At 43.9% G+C, this 26,508-nt stretch overlaps 1 protein-coding gene across 31 annotated transcripts in view; it reads right to left on the reverse strand.

Moving 5' to 3' along the window:
- Nucleotides 1–5,558: 5,558 nt before the first annotated feature.
- NACA (nascent polypeptide associated complex subunit alpha) overlaps nucleotides 5,559–26,508 on the reverse strand; it is a 46,467-nt gene continuing 25,517 nt past the window's right edge. For 13 of the 31 annotated variants that reach the window (XM_069758479.1, XM_069758478.1, XM_069758476.1 and 10 more), the window contains 14 exons: nucleotides 25,964–26,026; nucleotides 25,549–25,614; nucleotides 25,334–25,390; nucleotides 24,134–24,199; nucleotides 17,193–17,270; nucleotides 15,020–15,085; nucleotides 14,623–14,679; nucleotides 11,548–11,880; nucleotides 10,033–10,115; nucleotides 9,847–9,924; nucleotides 7,042–7,188; nucleotides 6,812–6,940; nucleotides 6,435–6,557; nucleotides 5,559–5,698 (listed from right to left, as the gene is read on the reverse strand). In XM_069758479.1, the coding sequence (XP_069614580.1) occupies nucleotides 5,684–5,698; nucleotides 6,435–6,557; nucleotides 6,812–6,940; nucleotides 7,042–7,188; nucleotides 9,847–9,924; nucleotides 10,033–10,115; nucleotides 11,548–11,880; nucleotides 14,623–14,679; nucleotides 15,020–15,085; nucleotides 17,193–17,270; nucleotides 24,134–24,199; nucleotides 25,334–25,390; nucleotides 25,549–25,614; nucleotides 25,964–26,026 (1,361 nt within the window). In that variant the 3' untranslated portion in view covers nucleotides 5,559–5,683. The other 18 variants (XM_069758493.1, XM_069758492.1, XM_069758490.1 and 15 more) reach the window with 13 other exon arrangements.

The raw sequence follows: 26,508 nt of genomic DNA on the forward strand, positions 1-26,508 counted from the left end.
CTAGCAGGTGTGTGAGGGTTCAGTTAGAGCATTACAATAGTCTTTAAGTTATTTAGTAGGCTAAGTCTAGCTTGGCAGATGTTGCGCTAAAAGTAGTCAAGAAAATATAAATGTGCCAGCGGAGAAAGGATTGAGTTAATAGGTGGCAAGTTTGAGGACTGGCGGAGCCGAAGGCTACTTATGGGAGCTGGGAGACCACTGCGGCGCCAGCCCCTCACGGACTGCGTGTGTCCAGCCGAGGGGGGCAGCAACCCCCCTGTGTCCAAGGCCCAGATCCCTCACAGATGGTTCAGGTGGGGGGATATAACGTGGGGCGACCTCTCACCTCTGCCGCTAGGTGTCGCCAGGCACCGGGGGGTCCTCTGTCCACCGGAGGGCTCCGGATTTTCTACAGCGACGCGGTGGAGCGATGGTGCTCGGGCCTGCAGCCCCAGGTGTCCGGCGCGCCACGTCTGCGGGGCCACAATCAATGGCCATGTGTCCTCCACTCTCTTCTCAGGCAGCCGGCAGCCAGCAGCACGGACCAAGCACCCCCTAGCGGTCACAGCCTCCACCGCCAAGCCCAGGCGCTGGAAGGGGGCCCAGGGGAAGAGCGGGCGGCACAACGTGGCCGCGGCGGCTCCGGAGTGCGGGTGAGTACCAACCGGTGTGCCTCTTCCGCGGCGTGAGCCGGAATGCCCGCCGCCTCTATGGTCCAAGGGGAGGTCGGCCGGCGCGTGAGCCTGCAGTGCTCACCGTGATTCACTGCGCAGCGGTCTCCGCTCTCCCTCGGCGGCGACCAGACCCCGGCCGCAGGGACTCCCCGTGTGTCAGGACGATGGGGGCGAGCGGACTTCCCCATCAGGCAAAGCACGGGCCGCCTCGCTGGTGCAGGAAGGCGCCGAGAATCCCCCGGCCGGAAGCAGGCCGCACCGGCGTCCCACAGGCTCCAGGCCCGATTGTAGGCCTCAGATCGGAGCCGTATTTTTGGACTGTTTTTTCCACCTCCGCGGCCAGATATCGCACCCGTGGCTGCAGATTGCTGCCTTTTTTCTCTCTGGATGGGTGTCCAGTAGCCGTGAAAACGGGTGGATTACCCTCGTAGTTCAGGGAGCTCAGGGAACCATATCTTGCTCCTTTGGCAGCTGGCCACGCCCACCCAAAAAGCTCTACTTTTGTCTCATCTGACCAGAGAACATTCTTCCAAAACGTTTTAGGATTTTTCAGGTAAGTTTTGGCAAACTCCAGCCTGGCTTTTTTATGTCTCGGGGTAAGAAGTGGTGTCTTCCTGGGTCTCCTACCATACAGTCCCTTTTCATTGAGACACCGACGGATAGTACGGGTTGACACTGTTGTACCCTCGGACTGCAGGGCAGCTTGAACTTGTTTAGATGTTAGTCGAGGTTCTTTATCTAACATCCGCACAATCTTGCGTTGAAATCTCTTGTCAATTTTTCTTTTCTGTCCACATCTAGGGAGGTTAGCCACAGTGCCATGGGCTTTAAACTTCTTGATGACACTGCGCACGGTAGACACAGGAACATTCAGGTCTTTGGAGATGGACTTGTAGCCTTGAGACTGCTCATGCTTCCTCACAATTTGGTTTCTCAAGTCCTCAGACAGTTCTTTTGTCTTCTTTCTTTTCTCCATGCTCAATGTGGTACACACAAGGACACAGGAGAGAGGTTGAGTCAACTTTAATCCATGTCAACTGGCTGCAAGTGTGATTTAGTTATTGACAACACCTGTTAGGCGCCACAGGTAAGTTACAGGTGCTGTTAATTACACAAATTAGAGAAGCATCACGATTTTTCGAACAGTGCCAATACTTTTGTCCACCTCCTTTTTATGTTTGGTGTGGAATGATATCCAATTTGGCTTTAGGACAATTCTTTTTGTGTTTTTTTCATTTAAGACAAATTAAATGAAGATAATAATAATACCAAACATAGTGTTTCCAATCATTTTCATGAAGAAACTGAGTATTATCTGACAGAATTGCAGGGGTGTCAATACTTTTGGCCATGACTGTAGATACTACCAGGGAACCTCTTACATTGTATCATGTATACCACGTTGGAGGATGTACAGGAAAAGGAACCCGCGACCTTATAGTCCCGATTTGTGTTTGTACGTGGACTATATTTGTTGGTAATATGTGAGTACAAGTTTTGCATTTTTTATTGTTACATGGGAATGTGCCAGTCACTGATGGTGATGAGAGTGCACTTCTGACAAGGAGAATCCTTAAGTTAGGGGGCTATTTGTAGGAGAGACGTGGTAGTTCTGGGAATGTCTTTCAATTTGTGGTCTCTGTGGAATATGGGTTGAAGATCAGCACCGATTTTCCTTAGGATGTTCATGTGGGGGTTGTAGGTGACCACAAGAGGTACCCTGTTGTTATCCTCTCTGTTTGTAGTCCAGGAGGCTGTTTCTTGGGATCCTTGCAGCCCTGTGGATCTGTTCATCTATTAACAGTGGATGGTATCCTTGTTGTAGGAATGTATTCTTCAGTGATCGCAGCTGTAGTTCCCTGTCTTTACAGTCAGAAACAGATCCGAATATACCTCAGAGCTTAACTGTAGATGATGAATTTACAGACACACAATCAAGAATAAAATGGACACACCTGTGGGAAAACATTTCTCTGGACCTGGACACAGTAAGGCTAGGGTCACATTGCGTTAGTGCAACCCGTTTAGCGCTAGCGGGTTGCGCTAACGCAATGTTTTTAATGTGGCCGCGTCCCGGGGTCACGGTAACGTCCCCGCTCTCGCAGATCCCCGATCTGCGAGAGCGGGGAACGGACCGCGGGCGCGCCTCGGACGCTGCGAGCAGCGTCCGCGGCGCACCAGGAAACACCGGCGCGTCGCTAGCGCGTGCCGAACATGGCACGCGCTAGTGCTGCGCGTTCCCATTGCCGTGAATGGGCGCGCTAACGGATGCGTTGCACGGCGTTAATTTCACCGTGCAACGCTGTCCGTTAGCGCTTTCCCATTAACGCAATGGGAACCAAGCCTTAGACAGATTTAAAAGTCTTAATACTAAAAGGTCATTTTAAGGATGACAGAAAAAGAAAAAAATTGGGAATTCAAACTAATGAAGATGTTCAATTCTTTGACACTATTTAAAACTTGGATGTATGAGTCACTTCATGGATACAATTCCCAACTCCACCAGACAGACTCCAGATAACGAAGAATATCATTCCCACTGACTCTCCATTTGTAAAGGTACTGTCATGTTAGATTGAACAATTTAATAATAAAATGTTCACTTCACTTAAGTTGCCTACTCCTGGCCTAATGGATATTGATCAGGTGCGCACCAAAGAAATAAACATATAACAACACAGTCATATGTAAACTCTCCATGATCAATCTATGGCCCAGCTGCAAGGGAAAAGAGACTTTATTCAGTCAGAACACATGGTTACATATCCCCTGTAAGGGGGGCTCGGTTAGCTCTAAAATGGGAGTGATCGGATGCATTCCATTGGTTAGTAGGTTGGGCAATGAGCAAGTCCATGGGAGGATCCATGAGGTCATCAGGGTGGGTTGGTCCATGAGGTCATCAAGGTGGGCGTCACTGTGGATGGATCCATGAGGTCATCAGGGTGGGCGTCATCTTGGATACCAGCCAGGCAGCCACATGGCTCTCTGATACAGGAAATGGCAGCCATCTTTAGTGACTTACTTTCATCTAAAAAAACTTAAAAATTATGTACAAGGCCTACAAGGCATATTTCGGCATGCCTGGGCACCTCATTTCACATGCAAATATTGCAAGAAAACTCTTGAAGGTAAGGTGAACAATTGCTGTTTGTTTTAGATGGCAGTGTTGTATTTTGTAGAATTTCAATGATTTAGATCTAGTACAGTTTAAGGAGTTGCAATTGACAAAATTTTCACATATGTCAATGCACTACAGTAAAATATGTATTAAGCGATGTGTAAAATTCCATGCTTTTACATTTATATAATTATATCTGTTACAGGTTGGTACAGGGGAGAAAAGAGAGCCATGAAGTTTGCTATCCCATGAATTTAGCGGCAACCGACCACTCAAGCAACTGCTACTTCTGCATGGTGGATCCTGACAAACGTCGCACAGGCAAGAATGCACCTCAAATCATTTATCCAGACATTCCTTCTTCCATTGCCCCAGTACTACACTGCCCCGAGATGCCTGTTCCAACTCCCCCGAAGAGGGATCAGCCATCTTCAGGAAAAGTCAGACATCGAGGAAGATATTGGAAGATCAAGATTATGTTTTCACAGATGCAGTTGAGGAGAGAAGGCCATACTTTCCTAACCAGAAAGACATCAACGATCTGATCAGAGATCTTCATCTTACCTAGTTCAATGCTGAGTTTCTGACATCCAGGCTCAAGCAGTGGAACTTGTTGGATGAAAGCGTGCAAGTCACAGATCAGAGGAAGCATCACCAAGCATTTTCCAACTTCTTCAGTCGGGAAGATGGGTTGTGCTTCGGCAACAATGTGGCCAGTCTTTTTTGAGGCTATAGGTATCACCTGTAACCCGAGTGAATGGCGCCGATTCATAGACAGTTCATCTCGGAGCCTCAATGCCATGCTGCTTCAAAACGGAACAGCCGTGACACTAAGGCGCACTATCACAGAAAGGACTGGCCACAGCAGACCGAGTTCTCTGTGAGGAAGAGCAATGTCAAGTGGGAGCCGCTGATAGAACCTCTGAATGTGCTGATGCCACCACTGCACATCACGTTAGGCCTCATCAAGCAATTTGCCACGCTCTTTGCAAGGAGTCAGCAGCTTTCAAGCATCTCCAAGATCTCTTTCCAAAGCTGTCCGAGGCAAAGGGCACAGATGGTATTTTTGTCGGACCGCAGATCAAGAGGAACATAGAATGTGACGAGTTCGCCAAGCTGCTGAACAGGACGGAGAAAGCGGCTTGGAACAGTTTTGTTGCAGTGGTTCATGGCTTCCTGGGTAATCACAAGACTGAAAACAATGTGCAGTTGGTTCAGACTCAAAGAATTACACCATAATGGGATGCAGAATGTCTCTCAAAGTCCATATCCTTGATGCTCATCTTGACAAGTTCAAGGAGAACATGGAAGCTTACTCAGAGGAGCAAGGCGAGCACTTTCATCAAGATATAGTGGACTTTGAATGTCGTTACCAAGGACAGTATAACGAAAACATGAAGGGGGACTACATTTGGGGGCTGCTTTGAGAAAGCAATTTGCAGTAAACTTGTTAATCTAGAAAGATTACCCATTTCTGAACCTTTTTGAGTGATTTTTGACTGTCTATTTACCATGCAAGTGTTTTTTTTTATCAGACTCCATGAACGAAAATATAATAATTTCTTTTTTTTGACACAATAAATGCAACATTTTTCTGGCCTGTGGTCATAAAAATCAAAGTTTGTGCTGAATATAGCCTTTTTTTTTCATAGTCTTTAAACATAAGCAGTTGAAATATTACACTTGGAAGGCAGAAACAAAAATTGTGTTACATAGTGTAATAGAAGTTTTGTGCAAGTGTAAATATATATCTATATCCAGTGTATACACAAAAAAAACAACACACATTTCAAATAGTAAGTCACCAACAATAAGCCACAACTTTATTAAATCAATAGAAATAGTATAAATCTCAATTTTTCAGCTGCACCGACCCAAGAGCAAGACCAAACGATTTCAGTCTGAGGGACACTCACATCGTCAACTCCTATACAAGGAGAGAAGGAAAATAGAATCAGAATACATAGTAGACATATCGAACTAGGCAAAGCGATGCCAGCTGCTCTACAGATTATATGATTGCAATTTTCAGTTCTGGTATGCAGACCATGATTGTGCTTTAAATTTCTCCATGAACTACCAATGAAAAGTGCAATTTGTAAACAGTTTTGAATACTGAACAAATATAGTCCCTACACTAAAATGATCAATGAACACATCATACATAAAGATAAAAAATTGCCATCTAGCTCTATGAGACAGCATACAATAGCGGAGGGAGGGTCTGCAGCACTGAGGAGAAAGAGGGTTGCTGGAAAATGTATTTTAGTTCAGAATCTAGATGCAGTGAGGTAGAAAGATGAAATTACACAAAGATGCAAGGATCAGTCTTGCACTGTATATTTGTGGGAATAAACTTTTAAAAAGTGTATGGGATTTGGGGGTGGGAAGAAACAAGCAGACATATTTTTGCTAATACGCAACACCCCCTTTAATGCCAAACAAAAGTAATATGCACATTTTATCCTGCATAATACAATAATGCCACCATGCAAGCGTGACCTAAAACGAATGTATGAAAATACTAACCACAAACTTTGTGTATATGATATGCAAGTGTACTTGTTGTGACATCTGTGCATTTACGAGCCGTAATCATCATGCATTAGTTAAAATGTTGAAAACACAATTATACAAAGCTGTATGTAAGGTTTGATACTTACCATGATGGCATTTACAATGTCGTTGCTGTTGTTCTTGAGAGCACGTACAGCCTTCGCCCTGGACACGTTAGCTTGTGACATTACAAGTTCAATGTCCTTCACTTCTACTCCAGTCTCATCAACCTGAGAAGATAAAAAGAACATTTAAGTCTCAGTCTAGCCTTATTTTCCTTAAAAGTAAGACAATATGAAGGATAAATGCTTTAAAAAAAATAAATAAAATAAATAAAAATCATCAGCATACTACACAGTGAAGGTGCATTTGTCTTCAATTCCCAACATTTAGACAAAGCACATTGGGCTTACCAAAAACTAAAAATGAAATACAAACCAATATTTGGGCCAAGTCATGAAAAGATACCAAACAATGATCTTACCTCTTCCTCTTCGCTCTCCTCTTGTACTGTTGGAGTCTGTGTGTTTTCCTGTATGTTTGAAGCAGCTTCTCCCTGTACCTTGAATTTTTCGGCAGCAGCCAGCTGGGCTTGTTGTGAGAGATCTTCAATCTATAATGTACATTAATATTCCAAGAGAAATGTTATCCCCAAAATCAGCAACTGTTATGAAAAAAAGAAAATCTTGCGCCATGAAGACTACGAACACAAACCTTCGCTTCTCCGAATACGATATAGGTGTCAGATGCTGGACTTTTGTATACGTCTGGCTTTGTTATGACAAACAAAATATTCTTAGATTTTCGGATAGTGACTCTTGTAACTCCAGTGACCTGGCGAAGCCCCAACTTTGACATAGCCTGGTTAACAGAAAATAAAAAACTTAGAAACCAGGCCTAAATTGGCTTTAAAAATGTTGTCCCACGAACAATGTATATTTTAATCAATAGATCTTAAAAAATAAAAATAAGTTCCACAATTGGATGTGTTAAAACACAAATTTCTCAGTGCTGAAATATCTTACAAATGTGCCCCTGCTATGTAATGGCGGTATCTGAGCAAGCAGAGCTGCTCTAGATAATGGTCAGCACATACAACAGCTTCTGGCCATGGAGAGTCACTTATGGTAAGTAGATAACAGCAAGGGCACACAGCTGCTACTTTCTGAGGCAACACATTTCTCTGCCTATTTCATCACAGGAATGAGTGTTTCTACAATGTCTTCAGTCCCCTGAACTGAACATAAATTCATTCAGTGACGTAGCATATCAAGCAGCCACTGAGCTTATGGGTCATGGACTTGATTTAGGATGAGTTCACAGGACTGATGACTGGTCAAAAACACTCACTCCTGTGATAAAATAAGCAAGGAAAGCAGCAGATACAGGCCTCCACTGTTTTGCCTATATAGTCATTTATAAGCGATTTATGCACTCCCCACGTCCTTGGCCAGGAGCTATGGCATGCGCTGACCATGAACTGGAGCAGCTCTGCATGGTCCAAAATAGCCATTAAACATGGCAGGAGTAAATCTATAAGATTATCTTGGCACAGGAACATTTTTGACACATCAAATAGTGGAATTAATTATTATTCCAAGATGTCTTAATTACAATGTACCATGTTGGTGTGACAACCCCTTTTATGTTACATTCCATGAGCAATGAATTTTACAACTTAAACCCGAGATTTCTCGAGCACGCTCGGGGGTCCTCCGAGTATTTTTTAGTGCTCGGGAGATTTAGTTTTTCTTGCCGCAGCTGAATAATTTACATCTGTTAGCCAGCATAAGTACATGTGGGGATTCCCTAGCAACCAGGCCACCCCCACATGTACTTATGCTGGCTATAATATGTAAATCATTCAGCTGCGGAAAAAAAACTAAATCTCCGAGCACTATAAAATACTCACCCGAGCGTGCTCGAGAATTCTCGAGTAACAAGTATATTCACTCATCACTAGTTACATTTAAAAAAGACACTTAAGAATTTACATTTGTGTTTAGCAATTTGGCATTTTTTAACAGGTGTTTTAATACAGCACGGGCAGCACGGTGGCGCAGTGGATAGCACAGCAGCCTTGCAGCGCTGGGGTCCTGAGTTCTAATCCCACCCAGGACAACATCTACAAAGAGTTTGCATATTTGCATGGGTTTCCTCCGGGTTCTCCGGTTTCCTCCCACATTCCAAAGACATACTGATAGGGATTCTAGATTGTGAGCCCCATCGTGGACAGTGATGATAATGTGTGCAAAACTGTAAAGCGCTGCGGAATATGTTAGCGCTATAAAAAAATAAAGATTATTATTATTATTAATACATAATTTTTTTTCTAACGTGAAGGAAGCCTACAGTCTATGGAGAAAGCTTGATTTAGCGTTATTCCCAAAATCACAATGTGGCCTTATTATAATGTACACATTTATTTGTGACAATGTAACCCACTTTAAAATCTGTCCCGTTTAGCACCCCAAGGATGACATTTTATTTATGACTTGCCATAGCAACCATCCTGTAGTAGTTTGAGTGGTCCTAGTCTATCATATGCCATGCTCTCTCTCAGTAAGTTTCCTGCCAGCACAGCACTGCTCTGGGACATGTCTAGAAAGAAGCTTTTACTGTGAAGGATGATACCATGGAAAGAAAAGCCTCGATCAGTGCAGAGAGCTCATAGAAGGAAGAAGTGGTGCCTGTGTGCTGGTAACACAAAAGCGATGTACTGCAGGATGGGGCTCCGTATGCAGGGGGCTCAAGGAAGAAATATACTGTGGGAAGGAACTTTGCATATAGGGGATAAAAGGAGGATATACTGTAGGATCAGATCCTCTATAGAGGAGCAGAGTTTAGTTGTGTTCGTTACCTACTGCTTAAAGATCAGTGATGTGAAACTGCAGATTTTGTTTTAGTGATGCATATGACAAAGAATTGTCTTGAACGGTATGTATCAATAGAGCATTTGCAGTTTCACAACACTGATATGAAAGCAGCAGGCAACAAACAGCTTACACTGCAATTGTGGAGAAGTGTAGGAGAACTGAGCTCTGCTAGAAGCAGCAAATGATGCATAGCTACATAGTCAGCTATACTGATGTAGATGCCAGAAGACAAACATGGGCCAGGCAGGCTACTATACAGAAGCGGAGTGATCACAAGCATAAGGTGAACTTTACACTCAGATGACCTTGATAACTTGGGAGTGGCGAGTCTAGTCAGGAGCACATAGAAAAGGGAGGGGTCTGCAACACTTCGGAAGAGCAAGTTCTGATGAGAAATGTAGTTTTAGTAGATAGGAATAGGACCTCCCAATCAGCTCTGTGAAGCTGGATGCATCGAAATGCAGAAAGATGGAAGAAAAAAATAAAAGAAAAAAAGGCAAAGATACAAGAAAAACATTATGTTTTGCTTAGTCTGTATATTAACAATAAGTTTATCTGTGCTTTGTGAAAAATGAGATTTTGGGAATAATATTTTCAGAGCAGCAATAGTTTTAATAACGTGTGATAATAAAGGATGCAATACCTTTCTTGCTTTCTTTTCACTCCTGCTCTGTTTTGCTTTGCTGACTGGTTCCTCGTCTATTTCTGCTGCTGCCGCCAGCTGTCAATATAACATTGAGGTGACTGTTCATATATCAGCGTATAATGCCCAACATACATACTGAAAGAAAGCAGGTCGCAGAGGAACTGTACAGCACTGTAACCTTACCTGTGCCTGCTGTGTGGAGGTTTGTGTGGAGTCCTGTTCTAGCTCTGGAGGAGAATCATCACTGTCAGATTCTGTCCCTGACCCTGCCAAACAAATACACACATTTAGGTTTATGGCAATACAAGAAATAACAATGGACACCAGGCCTCTGTGCTGTATACCTGTATATCAAAGGGAAGAGCAACCGAAGTACAACATTTGTATCAAGTGTGTAAACTACAGGCTGTCATTATACAAATCAATACGTGACACATGAACAACATGGTTAGGAACAAATATTAAAATGCAAACTCACAGTTTGGAGAGTAACCCTCTGAACCCCACCATAATAAAATTATATTCAGGCTTTTCATAGCTTTGAGCTAAAGAGCCGTTTTCCAGTACCAATTATGAATACTGAGCTCTTCGATGGTTCACCACATCTATATTCACCTCCTGTGAAAGTGAAACACTGCAGTGCACTTTTACAATATGGCTATGTAGCTTTACACTACGGTACTTAATCACAATCAGTAGATAAAGTTTTCAAATGTGAAGTTTTACAGTGAGAAATGAAACTAACTGGAGGAAATGTTAAAAAATAATTACCTGTGCGATCCCTGCCACTACAGTGCCGATGCTCACGCTAGTCTATTTTCCAGAATATACTTTAATCACAGCAGCTAGCCAATCACTAGCCTCCGTCGTCACATGCTGTGGAACATTACTCCTCAACTTCAGTCATCAGGTCCAACAGTGTTTTCAGGATATCCTTCCTATTGCCCAGGTGATGGAACTATGACCTGTGCAATATTACAGAAACGCCGAGAACTTGATCTCGTGAGCATTTAGGACGGGAGTTGAGGAGCACTGTGGAACATTCACTATTTCATGAATATAATGACCGCCAGGGACTACTAGAGCTGGACGATCGCTAAATAAGGGAGTGACGTAATGTGTTATTATATTGCATTTCCTGCAGCTAGTTAATTTACAGTATATAAACTCACAAAAACATTCTGTTTACCATGACACCCCCTCAAAGTTAACACTTTAGAGCAACACTAGGTTTCCAAGGAGAGCAGGAAGTAACAAACAAACAATAACATGCAAAAACATCTAGGTTTTAATGAAGTTAGGCATCTATATGATAAAAGTGGTTTTCATTGCATCCTTCCAGCTAAGAAAAGTGGAGATCGCAAACTATGCATATGTGAAAATGTATAATCTGATGATATAACTATGAGACTAGATGTATTTACCTGTTTCCAAATTTTAATGCACATAAAACCACCCATATATCGCAATACAAACAGCTTCTCATTGTATACATCTTAAAGGTTAGTTATGTTAAAGGGGTTGTACCAAGTTTGGAGGTTATCCCCTATTCATAAGGATGGGGAGAGAAGAATCCAGTGATTCTAAGGTTATCCGTCTCACTATGGACAAAACTGGGCACAACCCCTGTAATAGTATCAAGGTCAAACACTAGGTGGGACATCATGCACTGCAAAGTGAGGTTAAACACAAAGATACCCTTGTCGTTCTTCAGAAGTGGCTCTTTGACAGGGGCAGTCACGGATGGTTTAGGGGAAACTAGGTCCACCATGACAGGCTGGTACACAGCTTCCTTAGTTGTAACCTCTGGAGGGATCAGAGGTGGCAATTCCTCCTCTTCGACAGCAACCGGGACAAGTGCAGTAGGCGAGTTGGGGGTTTTGGAGACAAGAGATGGAGAAACAGAAGGAAGAAGTACAGAAGGCACAGATTCCACGGAAGCCACAACAGGAGGAGGGGTTAGCTCTTTTGCAGGACTTGGAATATATAGCTCTGGAGGGGAAATCTGAGACACTTTCTCAACTTTATTAGCTAAAAGAATGGGAGAAGAATGGATATTAGGTGCAGCAGAAAATAACGGGTATTTTAGAAAGGGTCAAGTCATTGCCGTTATCTAGGGTAGCAGAAACAGAAACTGGCATAAATAGTCATAAGCGAGTCAGGCTGAGCATAATCTATAGAAGAATAAATGGATCTATCATTAGCAGGCATAGAAACTGAAGAGCCAACATGCTTCGGCTCACAGGATGTACTATTGCATACACGCTCCTCAGTGAGAGGGGCATATGGGCATGGTTTGGCATTATCAACATGCTTAAAGTGCTTTGGCAAAAAGGAAATAGATTCATTTAAATCCTTGCACATCTCAGGCAACATTACGTCAGTGGCTACATTTTTATCCACTTCTATTCCCTTAGAAGAGATCTTGCTTTTTTCTACATCTAAGGTTTCATGAAAAGTCATTTCAATGGTTGATCCCTCAGTGCCATGACCAATTGCAAACTAGTAAAAGCCTCCTGAGGTATGGCAGCTGGGCTTCCACCTTCTACTGCTAGCGCCCCCTCGGGCACTGCTTTCAATTAACAAGTCACATCTTCCAATGGAGGCAACTCCCTAGAGGCAGCAGCATTTTCTGCTGTTGGAACCACACAAAGTAAAGACTGGACATTATTAGTAATGAGCGAGTGTACTCGTTGCTCGGGTGACCTCCGAGTATTTGTTAGTGTTCGGAGATTTAATTTTCATCTCCTCAGCTGAATGATTTATAGCTACTAGCCAGGCTGAGTACATGTGGGGGTTGCCTGGTTGCTAGGGAATCCTCACATGTAATCAAGCTGTCTAGTAACTGTAAATCATTCAGCTGCCACGATGAAAACTTAATCTCCGAACAGTAACAAATACTCGGAGGTCACCCGAGCAACGAGTACACTCGCTCATCACTAGACATTATCAAAGGAAACTGACAAGGTCACATTCAACACTGCAGTGGTATCATCTACTGAATAATTAGAAATGCTCTTTATCAGGGAGCGGGCAACCGGGCCCTCCGATAGCATGGACAATAGTAACAGAGTACTCTTCTTTAAGACTGGGGCAAGATATTCCTCTACTGCAGAATATGGTACATAAGTGATATTAGTAATTCTATTTTCAAAACGGAAATCTGTAGGAACATTACCAATACTCAGAAAAAATCTTTCAGGTGTGGTTTCTACCAAGCTATGCGGTCTTAAAACTTGAACTGAGGTCTGCTCAGAAACATCAGTAAGTGGAGCGTCTACTACATCTGCAGCATACAAACTATGCATGGAACGGTTCATAGAAGCAAGCATAGCAGAGGGAAATCCCACATCAGGACGGCCTATAGCTCTACCAACTACAGCACCAGCTTTTAAAACTAGAGAACCAGAAAGGTACACTAAAGGAGGAGAATCATAACAAGGAAAAACAAGAAAGGAGACCAATATGAAAATCTGGCAATACAAGATCAATATTACTAATCTACTTAACCCATTTATGAAAAATACCTGGCATTTATACAAAGTTGTGGTTTAACGTCAGCATATGTAGAAGGTTGGACTGCATATAGATACACAAGGTAAAAATATCAGTTGATGAATCGCTGCATAATCCATACCTTCTAAATATAAAACAGAGGCAATAGGTGTTTCAAAGTTAAAAAGGACCTGTCAACATAACTTGGTAATGGCGCTGTAATACTGACTAACGTGATATTTATATATTATCTGGTGAAGAAATCCGCTTTGTTATTCTTTATAGCACTACTCCAGCGGATTTATCCCCAGTGCTGGAACTTTAAATGTAAGTCCCCTACCCCAGGTCATATACTCACGCTCCGCTGTCTTCCCAGTTTTTCGGTGCCCCACCAGTCCCATGGCAATCTTCTGACAGTAGCTTCTGACTGGCCGGAAGTAAGAAACTACATCATAAGCTCACAAAACAACTCTATGAGAGCCAGAACGAGGCTCTCCGACTGACTGAAAAGTGACTTCCACGCAGCTCCACGAAACACAGGAGCTGGCGGCAGATCACCTTTAACTGGAGACCAGTGCGGCGGCAAAAACAGATGGAAACAGCGGAAGCAGAGCATCAGACGGGACTTACATTTAAAGCATGACTCCAGCAGTACAATAAAACAAAACGCTGGAGTGGTGCTTTAATCGCCACTTGAAGTTTTCTGCCAATTAGATTTCGGAGCACAGGGGCCGGACTGATCATGGGGGTCTTTTACTCCCCGTCTGTGGTTCCCAGGCCCTTCTGCCAGCCTCCTCTGTTTGACAAGAAGATTCAGCGGAGGTAGGTGACTTAAAAAGAAGTGACCCATCATACACAAGACAGGGGCAGCAGAGGAGCTGGAAAATCAGACAGGCCGAAGACCCCGTGTACAGTCCTGCCATTGTGCACCCTATTTATTCTATATTACAGTGCCATTACAGCCGTCTTTTCTTCACATTACAAAATCATGTTGACAGGTTTTCTTTAAACACTGATGTGCATTGTCAATGTTATCCTCCTTTATCATGCTCGGAGCATGTGGTTGGAATAAAAAAGGGTGATGTAGTGAGTGAAGCTATAAAAGTTGGTGCTACACAGAGCCAATTTGAGGCGTGAAGCTGTGGAAAGCTATTATGGAGTGTCAATGGCTATAGGTTTATATTTGTGAGTTGCATAGTCTTCATGCACAAGTCTTGGGCCAAACATTCAAATTAAAGTTGTAAAGACGTGAACGGCGCATGACACTGCAGACAATACCTGGCGCTTTGGCCTCCACAGCACGCATCGCACGACTCTCCGGAGCAGTTTTGTTTTCTGCAGTTAAGGCAAAAATACATATCCTCACTCCCAATGAAACACAAACCGATCCTCCCCCAGGCTTTTCACACCTTCTAGAAGCTGATTTTTTTTCCTCTTTAAGTTTTATTAATCTTTGTTTTTCCAGACTAATTTTATTCTTAAACACTTTCCAAGACATGTAAGCGAACCATTCACGCTAGACGCTACGCTAAAAGTATCGGGAAGGGGAATATGCTACGATGATTAGCTTTGGGTATGTACAGCCCACCGAAAATAGGCTTTATAACAATATTAATAAAAAATGTTATACACTGCAAACTAAAAAAAAATAAACAATTAAGGCAAGCAATAATACCTGGAGCCTCCGTATTAGCGGCAGGCTTTACTGGAGCCACAGAGGCAGGCAGCTCAGTCTTTGGAACTAAACCAAAAAGATTCATACATGTAAAGAGTAAAACTATAAAAGAAAAGCCACTTACGGTATATATATTGACTATAGAAAACAAAACTAACTATGCTAACTGGGAAGTTTTGAGGTTGCAATCTCCACACGTCGATACAGAATGGAGTGTATAAATATATTAATAAGCCATAATTATCTGTCTCGAGTAGCAAGTTTAATACACAAAATGCATTACGAGATGACTTCTTAGGCATAAAAACTAACATTTCATAGGAGAGTGCCCCAAGTCCCTCTTCTGGTTTGGATCATCTGGATTTACATGCTTACTAGTTTAGGGAGAGGGATACACCAATATCTCTGGGAACATAAAATCAAGGAGGTACGTCCCGCGTGCTTCTGTGGGCATCAACTTTCACCCAGTGTTAAATGCATGGAGATGACAGGTCCTCCAGCATTAAGCCACATCTGTACAACTAGCAAAGGTTTTATCACAATATATTGAGAATAAATGTTAGGCAACCCTGCAAAGTGTCCCAAAATATGAGCCTGGTTAAAGGGAACCTGTCACCCCGAAAATCGCGGGTGAGGTAATCCCACCGGCATCAGGGGCTTATCTGCAGCATTCTGTAATGCTGTAGATAAGCCCCCGATGTTACCTGAAAAAGGAGGAAAAAGACGTTATATTATACTCACCCAGGGGCGGTCCCGCTGCTGGTCAGGTCGGATGGGCGTCTCTGGTCCGTTCCGGCGCCTCCCATCTTCTTTCCATGACATCCTCTTCTGATCTTCAGCCACGGCTCCGGCGCAGGCGTACTTTGCTCTGCCCTCTTGAGGGCAGAGGACAGTACTGCAGTGCGCAGGCGCCGGAAAGGTCAGAGGCCCGGCGCCTGCGCACTGCAGTACTATCCTCTGCCCTCAACAGGGCAGAGCAAAGTACGCCTGCGCCGGAGCCGTGGCTGAAGATCAGAAGAGGACGTCATGGAAAGAAGATGGGAGGCGCTGCAGCGGACCAGAGACGCCCATCCGACCTGACCAGCAGCGGGACCGCCCCTGGGTAAGTATAATCTAACGTCTTTTTCTCCTTTTTCAGGTAACAGCGGGGGCTTATCTACAGCATTACAGAATGCTGCAGATAAGCCCCTGATGCCGGTGGGATTACCTCACCCGCGATTTTCGGGGTGACAGGTTCCCTTTAAGGCAAGCACTAATACCTGGAGCCTCAGAATTCCCGGCAGGCTCTGGCAGCTCTGCTTGTGGAGCTAAACAAGAGATCCATGAGTATCAAATACAAGTAGAAAAACAAAACAGGATGCTTTCCTCAGCACAAATGGCATTGTGGGTTGTAGATAATTTAGTGACAAAGAATTCAGAATCGGTGAAGAATGGATGAACTTGATGGACCCAGGTCTTTTTTCAACTTATGCAAATATGTAGTTAGATTGACTCTGGTAGATGACATTTACAATGCCAGCAGAGACTATTTTCTGGTTCTAATCTCCACAAATCAATCAAGTAACTGGTAAACATAGATGACATTAAAAAATCCAACACACAACTATCACGTCCTCTATATTTATCAGCTGGGATTTTATACCGACAACCGAGGCCAAAACAATTGCTAAGTTCCATACCTACATTATCAGATTTTAATGGCAATTACTAACATATTGAAGAATGATAATGATGACCGTAAGTTTAAATTGAAAGAGTGGCTTTTGCCAAGATAATAAAACTCTTAAAGAAACATTAACATTAATAAACAGGCGGTTAGACTAGACAACCTCTTGAAGGACTAAGAAGCAACTTCTGCAGCCATTGCAGACTGCCAAATCGTGAGTGTGTGTGATCTGTACTTCCCCTGTACGTCACGTATGGGCGGACAGTGATGAAACCGCATTTAAGAGTTGAATTCTTGCGGGCATGCGCCAACTAGACTTTTATAAAAGGAAGCTGTATGAGACTAGTCAGGACAGGACATTGCACACTGTCACGAATAGGAAATCTAATGTCAACGAGTGACGGTAGACTGATTTCTTAGACTGCACAACCCCTTTAAGAAGGATTCATCTACCACACTTCTCATAGGGTTGCAGTGTTGGGTGTTTCAAGTGTACAAAACGTCTACCATGCACAATACCTGGTTTTTCATCAACAGCTACAGTCACAGTGGGGGCACCAGTCTGAGGAAGCTGTGTCTTTGAAACTAACCCAAAAGAAAAAAAAATAGTGCTGTGACTCTTGGGAAAGTGAGGCAGAGGTCAGTATAGGATTGGTACTACACAAGGACACCAAGTGCTGGACAACCACTCTACTGTCAGGTTTACATTGGGTAGCCTGACTTTCATGCACAAGTCACAGGGCAAATATTAAGGTAAGATGCTAAAAGGTCACAGGACTGAATGGTCCATGCTAAATTAGACCACCAGGGAGGTCTTTGTGGTTCCAATCTCCCTGGAGTTTTGGCCTCCACAGCACGCACTACAGGACTCTCGGGAGCAGTTTTGTTTTCTGGAGCTAAGGCAAAAATAAGCGTCCTCAGCAGAACACAGACCAATCAACCACCCCCCATGGAGACGATCTGGAGGCTGCAATTTTTTCAGTAATGTTTCTAACTTTATGAAACTTCCAACACATTTTAGACTGACTATTCACATAAGATTGAATTCTACGACTTTGGCCAGGTTCAGACATGTGTATTTCAAAGTCTGTATACGGACCACAATGCCCGGACTGATTGCGGCTCTTTGGACCTGAATTTTCCTAGAAACATAAGGCTGCAAGTTCGGGTTGGGAGATCTTTTTGCGTCTGGTCCGTATGTGAACATTGCAAAATGCTAGACTGAGCCCCATTTGCGCAAACATTTAAGCCTGGGTCAGCTGGACATATATGCTTACTAGTGATGAGTGAATATACTCGTTACGCGACATTTCTCGAGCATGCTCGGGGGTCCTCCGAGTATTTTTTAGTGCTCGGAGATTTTGTTTTTCTTGCCGCAGCTGAATGATTTACATCTGATAGCCACCATAAGTACATGTGGGTGTTGCCTGGTAGCTAGCATGCTCGAGAAATCTCGAGTAACGAGTATATTCGCTCATCACTAATGCTTACTAGTATTGGATGGGAGAGGAGCGAGGGGGATGTGCCACTATGGGATACTTCTATACTTCTGACACTTAAAGATTTGGGGGTTTTAAAACCCACACCAACACAGTTTATGACAGAAGCAAGAGCCAGGTAGGGAAAGTTTTTTTTTCTCCTTTTATTAAAAAAGGAAACTGTGCTTGGGGACAGAAGTTTGCCAAAACAAATAAAATCTAATTATTTTTAGGAAGCAAAAGATCATGTCAGATTATATGGATGTGGCATATGGTAAGGATGCCCCAAGCATTGTTAGTTTTCTTGCATGCAGAATTAAAGTAAATAAAAATACTAATGTCAGAAGAGCCGACAGGTCCTATAGCATTAGAATGGGTTTGTACAGCTTTATTACTAAGCTTTTCAGGCTTTACTACAAAATACTGAGAATAAATGTTAGTCAACACTGCAAGCCGTCCCAAAATACAACCCTGGTTAACCCCTTCATGACCCAGCCTATTTTGACCTTAAAGACCTTGCCGTTTTTTGCAATTCTGACCAGTGTCCCTTCATGAGGTAATAACTCAGGAACGCTTCAATGGATCCTAGCGGTTCTGAGATTGTTTTTTCGTGACATATTGGGCTTCATGTTAGTGGTAAATTTAGGTCAATAAATTCTGTGTTTATTTGTGATAAAAACGGAAATTTGGCGAAAATTTTGAAAATTTCGCAATTTTCACATTTTGAATTTTTATTCTGTTAAATCAGAGAGTTATGTGACACAAAATAGTTAATAAATAACATTTCCCACACGTCTACTTTACATCAGCACAATTTTGGAAACAAAATTTTTTTTTGCTAGGAAGTTATAAGGGTTAAAATTTGACCAGCGATTTCTCATTTTTACAACGAAATTTACAAAACCATTTTTTTTAGGGACCACCTCACATTTGAAGTCAGTTTGAGGGGTCTATGTGGCTGAAAATACCCAAAAGTGACACCATTCTAAAAACTGCACCCCTCAAGGTGCACAAAACCACATTCAAGAAGTTTATTAACCCTTCAGGTGCTTCACAGCAGCAGAAGCAACATGGAAGGAAAAAATGAACATTTAACTTTTTAGTCACAAAAATGATTTTTCAGCAACAAATTTTTTATTTTCCCAATGGTAAAAGGAGAAACTGAACCACGTACGTTGTTGTCCAATTTGTCCTGAGTACGCTGATACCTCATATGTGGGGGTAAACCACTGTTTGGGCGCACGGCAGGGCTTGGAAGGGAAGGAGCGCCATTTGACTTTTTGAATGAAAAATTGGCTGCACTCTTTAGCGGACACCATGTCACATTTGGAGAGCCCCCGTGTGCCTAAAAATTGGAGCTCCCCCACAAGTGACCCCATTTTGGAAACTAGACGCCCCAAGGAACTTATCTAGATGCATAGTGAGCCCTTTAAACGCCCAGGTGCTTCACAAATTGATCCGTAAAAATGAAAAAGTACTTTTTTTTCACAAAAAAATTCTTTTAGCCTCAATTTTTTCATTTTCACATGTACAACAGGATAAAATGGATCCTAAAATTTGTTTGGCAATTTCTCCTGAGTACACCGATACTTCACATGTGGGGATAAACCACTGTTTGGGCACATGGTAAGGCTCGGAAGGGAAGGAGCGCCATTTGACTTTTTGAATGAAAAATTATCTCCATCGTTAGCGGACACCATGTCGCGTTTGGAGAGACCCTGTGTGCTTAAACATTGGAGCTCCCCCACAAGTGACCCCATTTTGGAAACTGGACCCCCCAAGGAACTTATCTAGATGCCTAGTGAGCCCTTTAAACCCCCAGGTGCTTCACAAATTGATCCGTAAAAATGAAAAAGTACTTTTTTTTTCACAAAAAATTTATTTTCGCCTCAATTTTTTCATTTTCACATGGGCAATAGGATAAAATGGATCCTAAAATTTGTTGAGCAATTTCTCCCGAGTACGCCGATACCTCATATGTGGGGGTAAACCACTGTTTGGGCACACGGCAGGGCTCGGAAGGGAAGGCGCGCCTTTTAACTTTTTGAATGGAAAATTAGCTCCAATTGTTAGCGGACACCATGTCGCATTTGGAGAGCCCCTGTGTGCCTATGCAATGGAGCTCCCCCACAAGTGACCCCATTTTGGAAACTAGACCCCCCAAGGAACTTATCTAGATGCATACTGAGCACTTTAAACCCCCAGGTGCTTCACAGAAGTTTATAATGCAGAGCCATGAAAATAAAAAATAATTTTTCTTTTCTCAAAAATGATTTTTTAGCCTGGAATTTCCTATTTTGCCAATGGTAATAGGAGAAATTGGACCACAAATGTTGTTGTCCAGTTTGTCCTGAGTATGCAGATACCCCATATGTGGGGGTAAACCACTGTTTGGGCGCACGGCAGGGCTCAGAAGGGAAGGCACGCCATTTGGCTTTTTAAATGGAAAATTATCTCCAATCATTAGCGGACACCATGTCGCGTTTGGAGAGCCCCTGTGTGCCTAAACATTGGAGATCCCCCACAAATTACCCCATTTTGGAAACTAGACCCCCAAAGGAACTAATCTAGATGTGTAGTGAGCACTTTGAACCCTCAAGTGCTTCACAGAAGTTTATAACGCAGAGCCATGAAAATAAAAATAAAAAATTATTTTCTCAAAAATGAATTTTAGCCCGCAATTTTTTATTTTCCCAAGGGTAACAGGAGAAATTTGACCCCAAAAGTTGTTGTCCAGTTTCTCCTGAGTACGCTGATACCCCATATGTGGGGGTAAACCACTGTTTAGGCACATGCTGGGGCTCGGAAGTGAAGTAGTGACGTTTTGAAATGCAGACTTTGATGGAATGCTCTGTGGGCGTCACGTTGCGTTTGCAGAGCCCCTGATGTGGCTAAACAGTAGAAACCCCCCACAAGTGACCCCATTTTGGAAACTAGACCCCGAAAGGAACTTATCTAGATGTGAGGTGAGCACTTTGAACCCCCAAGTGCTTCACAGAAGTTCATAACACAGAGCAGTGAAAATAATAAATACGTTTTCTTTCCTCAAAAATAATTTTTTAGCCCAGAATTTTTTATTTTCCCAAGGGTTACAGGAGAAATTGGACCACAAAAGTTGTTGTCCAGTTTCTCCTGAGTACGCTGATACCCCATGTGTGGGGGTAAACCACTGTTTGGGCACACGTGGGGGCTCAGAAGGGAAGTAGTGACTTTTGAAATGCAGACTTTGATGGAATGGTCTGCGGGCGTCACATTGCGTTTGCAGAGCCCCTGGTGTGCCTAAACAGTAGAAACCCCCCACAAGTGACCCCATTTTGGAAACTAGACCCCCAAAGGAACTTATCTAGATGTGTGGTGAGCACTTTCAACCCCCAAGTGCTTTACAGAAGTTTATAACGCAGAGCCGTGAAAATAATAAATACGTTTTCTTTCCTCAAAAATAATTTTTTAGCCCAGAATTTTTTATTTTCCCAAGGGTTACAGGAGAAATTGGACCACAAAAGTTGTTGTCCAGTTTCTCCTGAGTACGCTGATGCCCCATGTGTGGGGGTAAACCACTGTTTGGGCACACGTCAGGGCTCAGAAGGGAAGTAGTGACTTTTGAAATGCAGACTTTGATGGAATGGTCTGCGGGCGTCACGTTGCGTTTGCAGAGCCCCTGGTGTGCCTAAACAGTAGAAACCCCCCACAAGTGACCCCATTTTGGAAACTAGACCCCCCAAGGAACTTATCTAGATATGTGGTGAGCACTTTGAACCCCCAAGTGCTTCACAGACGTTTACAACGCAGAGCCGTGAAAATAAAAAATCATTTTTCTTTCCTCAAAAATGATGTTTTAGCAAGCAATTTTTTGTTTTCTCAAGGGTAACAGGAGAAATTGGACCCCAGTAATTGTTGCGCAGTTTGTCCTGAGTATGCTGGTACCCCATATGTGGGGGTAAACCACTGTTTGGGCACACGTCGGGGTTCGGAAGTGAGGGAGCACCATTTGAATTTTTGAATACAAGATTGGCTGGAATCAATGGTGGCGCCATGTTGCGTTTGGAGACCCCCTGAAGTGCCTAAACAGTGGAAACCCCTCAATTCTACCTCCAACACACCCCTAACCCTTATCCCAACTGTAGCCGTAACCCTAATCACAACCCTAACCCCAACACACCCCTAACCACAACCCTAACCCCAACACACCCCTAACCCTAACCACAACCCTAATTCCAACCCAACTCTAAGGCTATGTGCCAACGTTGCGGATTCGTATGAGATTTTTCAGCATCATTTTTGAAAAATCCGCGGGTAAAAGGCACTGCGTTTTACCTGTGGATTTACCGTGGATTTCCAGTGTTTTTTGTGCGGATTTCACCTGTGGATTCCTATTAAGGAACAGGTGTAAAACGCTGTGGAATCCGCACAAAGAATTGGCATGCTGCGGAAAATACAACGCAGCGTTCCCGCGCGGTATTTTCTGCACCATGGGCACAGCGGATTTGGTTTTCCATATGTTTACATGGTACTGTAAACCTGATGGAACACTGCAGCGGCCAATCCGCACCGTGTGCACATGGCCTAATTCTAAAGGTATGTGCACACGCTGCGGAAAACGCTGCGGATCCGCAGCAGTTTCCCATGAGTTTACAGTTCAATGTAAACCTATGGGAACCAAAAATCGCTGTACACATGCTGCGGAAAAACTGCACGGAAACGCAGCGGTTTACATTCCGCAGCATGTCACTTCTTTCTGCGGATTCCGCAGCGGTTTTACAACTGCTCCAATAGAAAATCGCAGTTGTAAAACCGCAGTGAAATGCGCAGAAAAACCGCGGTAAATCCACGATAAATCGGCAGCGGTTTAGCACTGTGGATTTTTCAAATCCGCTGCGGAAAAATCCGCATAGGACCAGAATACGTGTGCACATACCGAAACCCTAACCCTAGCCCTAACCCTAGCCCTAACCCTACCCCTAACCCTAGCCCTAACCCTACCCCTAACCCTAACCCTAACCCTAGTTCTTACCCCAACCTTAGTGAAAAAAAAAAAAATTCTTTATTTTTTTTATTGTCCCTATCTATGGGGGTGACAAGGGGGGGGGTCATTTACTATTTTTTTTATTTTGATCACTGAGATATAACCTATCTCAGTGATCAAAATTCACTCTGGAACGAATCTGCCGGCCGGCAGATTCGGCGGGCGCACTGCACATGCGCCCGCCATTTTGGAAGATGGCGGCGCCCAGGAAAGAAGACGGACGGACCTCGGGCGGCCAGGTAAGTATAAGGGGGGGGAGATCAGGGCACGGGGGGGCGTCGGAGCACGGGGGGGTGGATCGGATCATGGGGGGGGGTGGATCGGAACACGGGAGGGAGGATTGGAGCACGGGGAAGGATTGGAGCACGGGGTGAGGGATCGCTGTGCGGGGGGGGGGGTGGATCGGAGCACGGGGGGGTCGCTGTGTGCGGGGGGGGGATCGGAGTGCGGGGGGGTTTGATTGGAGCGCGGGGGGTGTGATTGGTGCACGGGCAAGCGGACAGGAGGACGGGGGAGCGGAGCACAGGACGGAGGGGAGCGGACCACAGATCGGGGGGCTGGGGGGGCGATCGGAGGAGTGGGGTGGGTGCACATAAGTGTTTCCAGCCATGGCCGATGATATTGCAGCATCGGCCATGGCTGGATTGTAATATTTCACCAGTTTTTTAGGTGAAATATTACAAATCGCTCTGATTGGCAGTTTCACTTTCAACAGCCAATCAGAGCGATCGTAGCCACGAGGGGGTGAAGCCACCCCCCCTGGGCTAAACTACCACTCCCCCTGTCCCTGCAGATCGGGTGAAATGGGAGTTAACCCTTTCACCCGGCCTGCAGGGACGCGATCTTTCCATGACGCATATGCTGCGTCATGGGTCGGAATGGCACCGACTTTCATGACGCAGCGTATGCGTCAAAGGTCGGGAAGGGGTTAAGGCAAGCAATAATACCTGGAGTCTTCGTATTCCCGGCAGGCTCTGCTGGAGCCACAGGGGCCGTCAGCTCTGCTTTTAGAACTGAACCAGAAAGATTAATGATTATTAAAACCATAAATAAAAACTATGTATAACAGATTGATTACCAAGCAAATTAGACCACCAGGGAGGTCTTTGTGGTTCCAATCTCCACAATTCTTAACTATGTTGTAACCGCAAACCATGATAACAAACCACTACATTACTGACTGGTCATATGTCACATCTAAGGCTAAAATATACGGTACTCTTTACAATGTGTCCATCACGCCAACTGTGGCCACTAGATTCTGGACTTCCATAAGGGGGGGGGGGTAATGTGTGTGAGAGAGCACATCAATGTAAGAGCCATCTGATCGGACAGACGTGTTGAGACTCTCGTCTACACAACTTCTGTGAACCGTTCACCTAATTTTACAGTGTGCACAATACCCAATATATCTATCGGTCTAACAATGCTCAGTCTATGGAGCTGATCTACATAGCAAAAAAAAAAAAAAATGCTGTTGTGACTGCTGGTAAGTGGGAAGGGTTGGGCTTCACTCTAAGCCAGTATCGCAAGGACACCCAAAGGTAGAATGAAGTAATGAGCAGCGAACAGGAATAAGACGCGCCAAACACTAATCAATGGCATGCATCTCCGTGCGCCTCACCAGAAATGTTACTCCAGTTAATCTGAGTGGAGTAATATTCCTTGAATAAGAACTGCGGCCACTCCAATTCCAAAGCTCGGCCCATTTTGGCAAAGCTGTCTAAAACTGGAACAAAAACTTGGGGATTTTTAAAGCGTTTTAGATCACTTTTCTGGCAGAAATATTTTGATGAATTTTCTCACCGTGTCCCTGCACTCACGTGTACCTCCATTACAGGTGGGGCTGTTGGCTGAACAGTCTCTTCGGTAACTTTCCTATCCCCCCACCCACCTTCATGCACACAGCATGCGTTTTGCACAGATAGGCAAATAAAGTTGCTGTTCTTTAGTCAGAACATAAGGAACGGCCATGTTGTAATCCAACATGGGAGCTCCTTACCACCCAATTTGCGATCAGTGACTGCCTGCTTCTACAGACTTTAGAGTTATCTGACTTTGATACACAACGCTTGCGACAAACATGAAGGCAAGTCGCTAAAAAGTCACACAGAACAAAATGGTTCATGCTTCTTTCTACACAATACCTGGCGCTTTGGCCTCCACAGCAGGCACTGGAGGACTCTCAGGAGTAGTTTTGTTTTCTGCAGCCAAAGCAAAAATAAATATCCTGACTCAGTGAAAAAAGCTGAACAACCCTAAGTCATAGACACTGTATGGGGATTGCAGCTTTTAAGGACATTTTTGTATACATGGTAGACAACACTGCATACGGTTTTAAAACTAAGGCAAGCAATAATACCTGGAGCTTTCTTTTTAGCGGCAGGCTCTACTGGAGCCACTGAAGCCGACAGCTCAGTTTTTGGAACTAAAAAAAAGTAAAGTTCATAAGTAAAACTATAAAAAGCTTCATACAGAAAATAGATTGACAAAGTGGACAATCAGCTAAGCAAGCACTTGGCTGACAGCTATTTTTTCTGACACAGATCCTCATGTACTGAATGTGTTCTCAATACATAAGAAGGGAGTAAGTAGTGGGCAGATGGTTCTGGACCAGGCTCATCTCATGTACCTCTCCAAATAGCAGATATTGGGGAAGACTCAGCACAACCCCCTTCATGTATCGCTGTACTATTATGGAGAAGACATATCACTGCTAAATAGGATGTGAAGTTACATGACACTGAATAGCGCCTGTTATTTCTACCAGACAATACCTGGAGCTTGGGACAGCACCGCAGGCACTGCAGGAGTCTCAGGAGCAGCTCTGCTTTCTGGAGCTAAGGCAAAAGTAAATAACCTTATTCAAAAAACGCAGCAATCGATCACCTAATATGGACACTGTCGAGGGGCACAAGTTTTTTCCCCTTCACTTTAATACAATATATTCTGTATCTGAACTTTGTGGTAACTTGGAAGACACAAAAACGACCTTTCACATATGATAGGAGTCACCTAACCTCCTCATAGACATTTAAAACAAACTTCATACAGCCAGTGTGTGATTGTGAGCATGCATGTTCAATGCTGAAACCCTGCGGTGCTTCAAAGAAAAACATACTTTAAAAGCTGCCAGGGACCGAGCCACATGGGAGACTTGTTGGAAATACCACGCAGCTTCTCCCTGCCCACTGCCAGCAGCTAACAGGTCTATCCCTATAGGGTATGTGCACACGATGCGGATTTTGCTGCGGATCTGCAGCGTTTCCCATGAGTTTACAGTTCAATGTAAACTTATGGGAAACCAAAAACGCTGTGCACA

This window comes from Ranitomeya imitator, chromosome 3 (assembly GCF_032444005.1).
Source record: "Ranitomeya imitator isolate aRanImi1 chromosome 3, aRanImi1.pri, whole genome shotgun sequence".
Taxonomy (NCBI): Eukaryota; Metazoa; Chordata; class Amphibia; order Anura; family Dendrobatidae; genus Ranitomeya; species Ranitomeya imitator.